A 9,867-nucleotide genomic window follows, 5' to 3' on the forward strand; every position below is an offset into this window, starting at 1 on the left:
GCTGGAGTGCTTGGCATTTGGGCGATACTGGACTTCTCCCTAACTCTGCGTTCGGTGAGCTGCTTGACAGTCAGACGACAACTCTTCCAACTCAGTATTCGAAACATTCGACCGACTCAACTCGACACTCAAACTCGACTGCCACTCAGACTCCGCAATATGAGATAGTCATCTTTCAGATAACATAGAAGCTCGGCTTAATTTTTAAGACCGACAATTTAAAATTATAAGACTGATTTTAATTCTATAATTTTAAATTAATTAATTTTTTCCTATTATCTCCGACATTAAAATTATCCAACCCGTAATATTCAAATGTCAAGAATCATCCTCATCGCTTAACATATACTGTGCCAGTGGGCTATCCTCTTGGATTGATGGTACGACTAGAGAGGGAGGAGCTAAATGATCAATCACTTTCAATTACTTGCTACAATTTAAGTTACACATTAGAAAATAAAATACAAATGAAAGATATAAAGAATTAATGTTATTTCGATTTTAAGTAGTTCAGACTTGAGATTGCTAAAATTGGATAAGAATGTCGAAGAAAGAAACAAGTTGCCAGCTGTTGTTGGTTCCACTGCACCACTTCCCTCCGCTCACCTCTGATCTGTTGCGCTGGAAGGCACCACACGTAACGCTGAACGGTAAGGAAAAGAGAGAGCGTTACGCTGAACGGAACGGAGAACTGCGTGTTAATTGCAGTTGTGAGAGAAAACAGACAATGCTCGCACGCAGCCCATTAAATGTGGGACCGCGCTGATCCTTCTCACGCGCCTCGCACGTGACTGACGCGTAACTAGTTTTCATTGCCTTTCCGGAGCTCGACGGAGGGGCGACAAATCGCCCGGCCCCTCCCATGCCGACCGCCGCCGGCTCGCCTTCCTCTTCCTCCACCGACGCATCCCTCTTCATAGCCACCTCCGATACCGACGAAAATATCATCGCCGGCGGCAGCGGTGGCGCTTCGGGGGCCGGCGCGGGTCGGGCTCAGTCATGGTGGGAGTGCATCTCCAAGGCTCGCTCCCGGATCCTCGACCTCGCATCCCTCCTTTCCTCGCCGGACCTCGCATCCATCGCCGACTCTGACCGCCCCGCTCGCTCGCTTCTTGAATCCCAGGCCGCTGCCGCCGCCATCGCCTCAGCCCTCTCCTCTCCTTCATCCGGTTCCGATGACGACCCCTTCTGCAACTGGCTCTACGACACATTGCAATCTTCCGATCCCGAACTCCACCTGGTCGCCCTTTCCTTCGTCCCGCTCATCTCCGGTCTCTACCTCTCCCGCGTCGTCGCCACCGGGGCAGCCAACTCCCCCTCCCTCTCCGGGTTTGAGGCAGTACTCCTCGCCCTCTATGCCGCCGAGGTCAAAGCCCGCTCAGGGAGGCCCGTCCTCGTTTCTGTTCCGGACCTATCCCTCCCCTCCCTCTACCACTCCCCGGGTCCCACTGCCCGGCAGCGACAGCTACCTCCCGCTGCCTGGCCGCCTCCGAAGCCCTCCGTCGGCGTTCTCTCTCCTCCTCTCGAGCCTCAGATCGCTGCCAAGTCTACCAAACGAACCTCCATCGTTGCGGTGGCACTGGATTCTTACTACAAGAGCATCTCCTCCATGCCCAGCCGCTCAAAGATCGACTTATGCGAGTTTGTCTCTGCCTGGGCTGGTCAAGATTGCTCCTGCCGCTTTGAACTCGATGACGACGATCCAAGTCCATCCTCGGCCCAGTCCTGCCTCTCGACGTCTTTCTCTTCGTCACCCCGGGCTAGGATTTCTGCTGAGGTCAACGAAGGAATTGAAGGAACTTCAGATGCGATGCGTAGCTTAGCACTCTGTCAATCTCCTAACGGCAATCACTGTAACAGTGAGGAGGAATGGAGCAGATTTACGAGGAAGGGTTCAAGGGTTCCTCTTCCTTGGGAGCTGTTGCAACCGATCCTGAGGATCCTGGGGCACTGTCTTCTAACACCTTCGAACCCTCAGGAGGTGAGGCATTCGGCATCGATGGCAGTGCGATGTGTTTATGCTCGGGCATCACATGATCTCCTGCCACAGGCTATCTTGTGTTCACGTTGCTTGATTCAGCTAGATAACAGTACAAGGAAATCAACCAAAACTGTATCTGGTAATGCTTCAAAACCTAACACTCCGAGTCAGTTAAAAAGCCACAACTTTTCTTAGTCTCTAAATGGTCTTTAATTATGTAGGCAGTCTATCCAAAGAAACAATTCATCATGGTTATGCTATCATTTAGAATTGGTTGAGTAGTTTCTTTCATTGCTCTTTCAAGCATCAAATTTGCTAATGTTGGTAAGCATCTGGCTAGTTAGTAGTTCTTGTGAGATTGTCTTACATGTTGACAACCAATTCTTTGTTCTACCTTGAACTTTAACGATCTATTTCTAGTAGGTTCTGTTTATGAGTAGCGTATGACACGATATTTGTGTATTTCTTAGATGCATATGTTGGTGCGAGATTGATTTTGATAGTTTTTTAGTTGTTTTATCATACTAAATAAGCTAATTGTTTAGAAATGCTTAATAAATTCTTCACCTTTTTCTTCCATGATGGATGAGTTGTTAATTTTCTTTTGTTGGAGTAAACTTTCTTTGCTTATTTCTGATTAGAATACATGGAATTTAAGTATAAGAATATTAGATGTCATGAGATAATTATTAGGATAGGAGATGACGAATTGTCTGAAACTGTGAGCTTTAAGTATTTATGATTATTTTTATAAAACGATAGAGGGATTAAGTGAGATATCTTACATAAAATACAATCAAGATGGTTGAAATAGAGGAGTGTCATGTAATTCGACAATTAGACAAGTTATGTTATATGATATTGAATGTTGGGCTATGACTCAAGCACATGAGCAGAAGATGAGAGTTGCAAGATGAGGATGTTAAGGTGGATGTGTAGACATACGAGGATGGATAAAATACGAAATGAAAATATTAGAGAAAAAGTTGAAATTGTATATATATTGAGGAAAAATTCTGAGATACATGTTTAAGATGGTAGACGATCAATAAATGTTCTAGTTAGGTGATGTGAAACTATGATAAATATACATATTAAACGAGAAAGATCAAAAAAGACTTGTTAGTAATAATAAAATAAGATAAAATTTATTTAAGTATATATGATGATATAATTGGGGATAGAGTCCAATAACTTAAAATGATCCATATAGTCGACCCTACTTATTGGGATAAAAGTTTAGTTGTTGATAATGTTTAGTTGTTGTTAAACTTTCTTGATCGGAAGTCAAATTTAATTCAGGTAGACATTTCAGCATTTTCTTAGTTATCCAGGGATAAACACATAGCAAATGCAATCAGTTGAGATTTATAAATCATAATTGAGAATTATTATGAGCTAGATACAGCGGTGGTCCTTGGAGGATGTAGTGGGGTTTTTTTTTTTTTTTTTTGGCCATTGCATTAATTTCCAGAAGGCTTGATTATGCTTGCAAATTATGGCTTTGCATGACCAAAAATTTATGCTGATCCTTTGTGATGATGTTTGAAGCCTACCAACGGGATGGATGTTGAGGTGGAGTATTGATATGGAAATCTACCAACGGGATGGATGCTGAGGTGGTGTAATTCGATTGGTATGACATGGTTATGTTAGTATTCTCGGATGTTTAAGTCACGTTAAGGGCATTTTCAGTGAGAGATTTATAACATGCAATTTATACTATAAATTTCTCAATATAAATCCTTCCTTCACTATATAGGTGGAGTTTATAATTTTTTTTATAAACATATATCAAAATTTTAGGATCAAGTTTATAAAAAAAAATAGTGGAGAGAGGATAGAGAGAATTTTAAAAGAAGTGGAGTTTTAAAAAAAAAGGTTTTATGATAATAAAGAGTGATTTTTAAAAGAAATAAGGTTTTTAATTTTTGATGTGATAATGATGTAGTAGAACATAAATCTTTTTAAGAGGTTTACGACTACGGATGCCTTAAGGGTGTAATGAAAAGTACATATATGGAAGATAGAGAGATTACTCCTCTTAGATGGCAAACAAGAGTATTTACAGGTATGAGTTGGAGAGAAACCTATGGGGGTAGTGACCATGATGTCATAGAAATTAGGAATTGTGCAGCCAATTCATCCATTAATCCTGGTTTGATGATCATTAATTCTACTCTGTAAGGTAAAATTCATCTAGGTCCCCTGTCCCACATCATTAGTAAATTAAAAAATTAAATTAACCATCATATGAAAAGATAATTCCTGAGTCTTGTTAGGATTCGAGCCTTGCTAATTCTATAAATCTGCCATGTGAGATGATCATTAATTCTTGTGGAGGAATTAATTTCAGAAATGATGATCGTGGAGGAATCACGTAGGACCGAGCAAGGATCTTCGACCATGTCTTCGTGGTTAATAACCATGTGACCGTTAGTGATTGTGTCTTTGAGAAGACTATAGATGGGCCACGGATGTGACTTGCCTTAGTGACAGGTAGACAGCGTGGGGAACTGAACTTAACTTCAGTTCTACTTGGTTAATACAATACTATCTCTATTTGCTGCCATAGTTTCTATACCTTCCACGCTTCTGTAGGAAATCGACCATTTTAATAACTCCAGCTCATCTTCCTAATTTGATAGTAAGAAAAATTTACTCTTCCTAATTGATGCTGAATGTTATCCAAATGCTTCAGTTTGGTATATACTTGTTTGGTCTGTCTTCTTGTTCATTATCTAGTCAGAATGATGTTAAACTTTCTCTACCCTTTACCCAGCAATCTTCCACAGGTTTGTTTACTGATTATCTTTCATCTAAATAATCAACCTATGCTTGGCGAACCATCTGCATTGCTCTTAATAGTCATTGGTGATAGATTAACAGGCTTAATTGGATTTTGAATTTGATAGTATAAAGTTAATCTTTCTACTACCATAGAGCATAAGGTTGAAGTAGTTAAATCAATGTTCAAACAGGTACAGATCATGACTCAAGTGTTCATGAGAATTATAGAGAATACTTTGAAATAACTGTTGTTCATGAGCATTGTAACCATGTTTTATAATGAAATTGCTGCACATGAGAATGCCTTTTGATTGGAGAACTCTGCAATCAAAAGGTAAGTTTTAGATACTTGGGCAACAATGTGAAATAGAACGCCTGTGTATATTCCAACAAGTATAAAGATCAGAAGAATGGACTTACTAGTCGGCAGACAGAGTAGTGGATAAACCCATGATAATGCCACAACCGCACGATCATTGTCATGACTGTGATAGATATTATGAACAAGATAGGAATATTGATAGTTGTTGAAAGTGCAGTTAAGTCAGAGCAACTATGACCTAAGCTTGAGGCTCAGATTCATACATTAGATTTAGAACGAACACTGCAAACAAAATTTAAAAAAAAAAAAATACCGGTACGTCATGGAAGCCACGGAAATCAGCTAAGTCGAAGATGATCCAAACACAGACGAAATCCAGACAACAAACCAGGGTTAAAACGAACAATATCCTCAACACTCTCTATTCTAGTGCTTGATCGCATGCCATAAATTTATGTACAATTGAAACAATGCTACGAGAATCAGGAAAAGCAAGTTGATGTTCCGTCAAAGCGCCTGAGGGTTTGTCCATTTAGGGCTAATAAAACACAGATGGCTACTTTGCGACAGTGCTAAGATTCTTCACCTCCAAATATGCATCTGCGTAGATGCTTGCGGATTGAGTTTTGCAACTTACTGAAGAGGAAGTAGAAATGGCTAGCAACAGTTGCCCACAAGGTAGGAGCAGCAGCGAAGGGATATTTGAACTTCTATTCGGCATTTGATCTATTGTTTCTGCGAGTGCAAAGAAATAATCAGATATATATTTCTTCAATATGAATTTCTGACACTCCTGAGACAACTAAAAAAACTACGACAGTATAAGGTTAACCGCCTGCTAGATTGCACAATACCAGACAAGAAGAATGCCATTTAAAAGCCAAAGTAACTTTTGTATAGTCTATTGAATCAACGGATGCATCAAACAAAGAAGCACAAGTAAATTAACACGACTATATGTGACAACAGAATGCACTCTTTGACATCAGGACTAATATGCACTCTAGCAGTAAAAGCAATTTGGACAGCTAACAACTCTCTTCAAGATTAGAAAATTGATTATGAAAATGCAAATCTAGCAATCAGAATTTTATACACCAAAGTTCTATATACATCTGCAAGAAGCTATTTTTCAACCGTAAAACAACAGACATTAGAACTAATAAAAGTGCTTGTCAGCTTAAACCTCCTACAGAGTAACCACAAAATTAATATTTCCACAGAGGATGGGATGATCCCATCATAAATATAGACCAGTGTACCTGAACAACTTCTGCAGTAAATAATCCAATGGAAACACAGTGCATAAGCTTAAAGCCCTTATTAGACCAAGCATGAATAACCTTTTGTGGAGATTAGTACATCATCACATCATATAGATACACCATGATGTGCATTAACACAGCACAACACAGCAGATGAACAAAGATATAATCCACACTCGGAGGATTAAATCTCAGACGGAAAAGTGAAATTTCTATTAGTTCAAGACGATTAAATCCAGCCTTTGGATTCCTTTTATACACCTGACTAAATAATAAATACAAAAATAAATATTATAAATAAAAATTCAATAATTTAATAGGGATTCAAATTATTTCCAAAAAAATAAAATACTATAATCAAATGAAAAACAAATCAAATCTTTAATTTATTACCAAAGTGTTAGTTTGGAATATCTTCAATTTATTTTCTTCAATTATTACCCTTTTAATCTAATTTATTTCCTTCTTGCATTATGTATTGTACATTAGGTAGAAGAGAATGAACTACTGGATTCTCCTAGTGAGAAGTTTTACAAAATGGCAGCAAGTTTAGATTAGTTACCTTTTGTGGGACTATATAGTGCAAAAGCAAATGAACGTTCACCACAAGCATGAAGTGAATATTAACACCATTAAATTCTTGATTGGCAATTGTTTGAGCCACTAATATTGGTTTTACTCTCAAACGAGACAAACATACTCTAAGCTTAATTCAGGTTGTGTTGAAGTGCATTATTCATGGTTCCAAATTCCACTGAATGATGTGCTACATGATGGTTCAACTAGGTACTGGAAAATTTTCAAAAGTACGTACCAGAAGAATAGTCTGTTGTCTCATTTTAAGACTTCACATGTTTAGCCAACTATATCTCCATTGTTTGACACTCACATACACATCGTACCCTGCAGCTACATTCACACTTATAGTATTCTACTTCCTTTGCACACACCATTATTTTTTATCTTTTAAATAAGTTCGTATAAATTAGATTTTTTTTTTTTATTATATGCCAGAAAATGTAGAATCAAATATGATTTGAAGATGTCTGAAAATTTGAATGAAAAATATATTTGGACATGCTGGACAAAAGTCATGCTTCCCAAGTTTCAACCACACTTTGTTAGCATGATACGATCATAATAGCTAACTACCAAAAAATGTTGGGACTTATCCAAGGACTTCAAAGTACATGGCATGTAAGTACATTTAGCTTTTCAATAATTACACTACTCAAAGAAAATTTAGCTAACTACGTTATCACTTTTCCAATAAAAAAAAAAATCATAGGCAACATAACTAGTATCATTCATGTTATTATGTGAAAGTTCCTTACTCTTGGATAGTCTGATATGAAAGCTTTCATGGCAAACAAGCCTATAAGACAAGTAATGTGCCAGCCAAATTAAAAGAATCTGAAGGAAGATTTTTTTTTTTTTTTTCACTTGTTAACTCCTTGTCAACCTGATATCATATGACTGATTAGCAATATAGTTCATCAAAGTAGATCATGCTAGGTCTATACAAGGAATGAAAAGAAATACTCCAGGATGATCACACTTGTTTTGGAGGAAGAGCACATTAGCATAAGGATAATACATAAAGAAAAAAAAGTATTTTCAGATGTTAAGATATTTTTCCTTACACATAATAGCATGTCAATTTGTGCTTTCATAATGCCTATTAAATTCTAAGCATCAGGAAGAAACAGAGAAGGACCTCTGCATCTTTCAGATAAACTTTGTGAATCTATATTGCAACTTTGAGTACAGAAACGTGCAAAAGAAAGCTGGTCCAGCATATGTTGGCCACAAAATGGCCTAATCCATTTGCATAATGCCAAAAACTCAAGAAGAAATTTAATCTGGTATCAAGTTCGAAGCGTCAGGAAGATAAAGATAAGGACCTTTGCATTTTTCAGATGTTAAGATTTTTGAATTTATATTGCAACTTTGAATACAGAAACGTGCACGAGAAAGCTGGTAGTCTCTATGAAGTTAAAAGCAATCATGACCAGTAACCGAATTGCCACGGCATATGTTGGCCACAACATGGCCTAATCCATTTGCATAATCAACAAAGTAACGCCCTTGAAACAGATCCAAAATCAAAACTTTACCATGTGGAACAGCAATAAAAGAAAATGGCAAGAGGGATCCAAAACGGAATACCTTAAATCGGGAATTGAGTTATAGAATCGAGAGAGGCGGTGGCTATTCCGAGGTTTGGGCTTAACGGGCTTCTTCCGCAGGCCAAATATCTCTTGCACCAGCGGGACGTGAACCAATACCGTCTTCCATGCGATGAACCAACCTGCGGAAAACCCTGAGTGAGGACCAACCGGAGCAGTAAACAGAAAGGGAGAGTTTGGGATCGAAAGTAGTAGGTAATCAAGGGCTAGGACTCACTGAGTACGATCAAGCACAGGACGAAGAAGACAGCCAAGAGAGGGCGTAGGAGGTAGACGTTAGCATGCTCCGTCCACCACCACCAGTCGCCGCCGCCGCCGCCACCGCCGCCAGGTTGATCGAGCGCCATCGAATGCTAATTCGCCTTGCGTGGGCGTAGCGAACAAATGAACAACTGAACAAGCGTGTCTTCCGCGAAAAGTTATACTCCAGATTAGGAATACTTCTCCTTGGCAGTTTTACACCTTAGCCCTTCCTTTAATCATAATTAATTTCATTGTTTAAAATGAAGAATAAAAATATTTGTTTCTGACGGGTTAACCCGTCTTATTTGTCCTTGTTTAAATTGAATTATAATTTTAATTTGGATTGACAACTTTTAATTTTAGTTCAATTTATTTTTGTTTTTAAATTAATATTTATTTTAATCATTTAAAAATAATAATTTGTTCTAAAATAATTTGATTGGAGTCGAATCTCAGCTTTAGTAAATTAATAAATAAATTTTTTAATGGATGATGTTATAGGATAGTTGCCCTAGAGGGGGGTCAATAGTATTAGTAGTTTCATGTTTATTTTTTACAAAACACAGAATAGGTAGTGGAAAGTAAGAAATAAAGAACAAGAACATTAAGAATTTACTTTGTTCGGAGTCTGTGACGACTCCTACTCTAAAGCTCACGATCATTGATCGCTTCGTTAAGCAACCACTATAGTATCAGAAAATATTTACAAGTTTAGATTACAAAGTTGAAGCATATAAGTATTACATAAAAAGAAATTTGTTACCGACGACTTGGAGAATTTGATCTTCTAGCCTAATCATCGTCGAAACAGCGTTTGGGCGTTGTCGAATTGTTTTCGGAGCGCGCACAGGAATGAAATTGTTCTGAATGAATTGATGATCTTGAAGCTGCTGGTCGAACCCCTTTTTATAGTCAAGTTGGGCACGATCCAAATTCACTGATCTCAGGATCAGTGTTTGACTCGACACTAATCGGTTGACCGATCCCCCTGATCGGTCGAATGATCCTGCCTGAATCAGTCTGACTTTCTGTCTAGATGCTACCTCTTTGGATGAAATTTTGTTCAATCGACCGATC

General features: G+C 38.4%; 2 protein-coding genes across 3 annotated transcripts; one reads left to right on the plus strand and one right to left on the minus strand.

The window, feature by feature from the left end:
• The first annotated feature begins 780 nt into the window (after positions 1-780).
• On the plus strand, positions 781-3,687 carry LOC121976898. Of its 2 annotated transcripts, none has more exons than XM_042529299.1 (2): positions 781-2,120; positions 3,533-3,687. In XM_042529299.1, the coding sequence occupies exons 1-2, from the start codon at positions 863-865 to the stop codon at positions 3,553-3,555; spliced, it is 1,281 nt and encodes a 426-aa protein (XP_042385233.1). In that variant the 5' UTR covers positions 781-862; the 3' UTR covers positions 3,556-3,687. The 2 variants fall into 2 exon arrangements, with proteins under 2 accessions (XP_042385233.1, XP_042385232.1); XM_042529298.1 differs by lacking the exon at positions 3,533-3,687 and adding an exon at positions 2,203-2,403.
• Positions 3,688-5,310: 1,623 nt separating this feature from the next.
• LOC121976900 lies at positions 5,311-8,954 on the minus strand. Its single transcript, XM_042529301.1, has 3 exons — positions 8,765-8,954; positions 8,528-8,669; positions 5,311-5,828 (listed from the first exon to the last, which is right to left on the minus strand). Exons 1-3 carry the CDS (start codon positions 8,892-8,894, stop codon positions 5,804-5,806), a joined length of 297 nt encoding a protein of 98 aa, XP_042385235.1. The 5' UTR covers positions 8,895-8,954; the 3' UTR covers positions 5,311-5,803.
• Positions 8,955-9,867: the final 913 nt, after the last annotated feature.

The sequence above is a fragment of the Zingiber officinale genome, chromosome 4B (genome assembly GCF_018446385.1).
Source record: "Zingiber officinale cultivar Zhangliang chromosome 4B, Zo_v1.1, whole genome shotgun sequence".
Lineage (NCBI taxonomy): Eukaryota > Viridiplantae > Streptophyta > Magnoliopsida > Zingiberales > Zingiberaceae > Zingiber > Zingiber officinale.

Coding starts and splice junctions, on each gene's coding strand:
- LOC121976898 (XM_042529298.1), top strand. CDS start 863: ATGCCGACCGCCGCCGGCTCGCCTTCCTCTTCCTCCACCGACGCATCC. Junction 2,121..2,202: donor ATCAACCAAAACTGTATCTG/GTAATGCTTCAA, acceptor TTAATTATGTAG/GCAGTCTATCCAAAGAAACA.
- LOC121976900 (XM_042529301.1), bottom strand. CDS start 8,894: ATGGCGCTCGATCAACCTGGCGGCGGTGGCGGCGGCGGCGGCGACTGG. Junction 8,670..8,764: donor CCTGTGCTTGATCGTACTCA/GTGAGTCCTAGC, acceptor GGTTTTCCGCAG/GTTGGTTCATCGCATGGAAG. Junction 5,829..8,527: donor AACTCAATTCCCGATTTAAG/GTATTCCGTTTT, acceptor TTGCACTCGCAG/AAACAATAGATCAAATGCCG.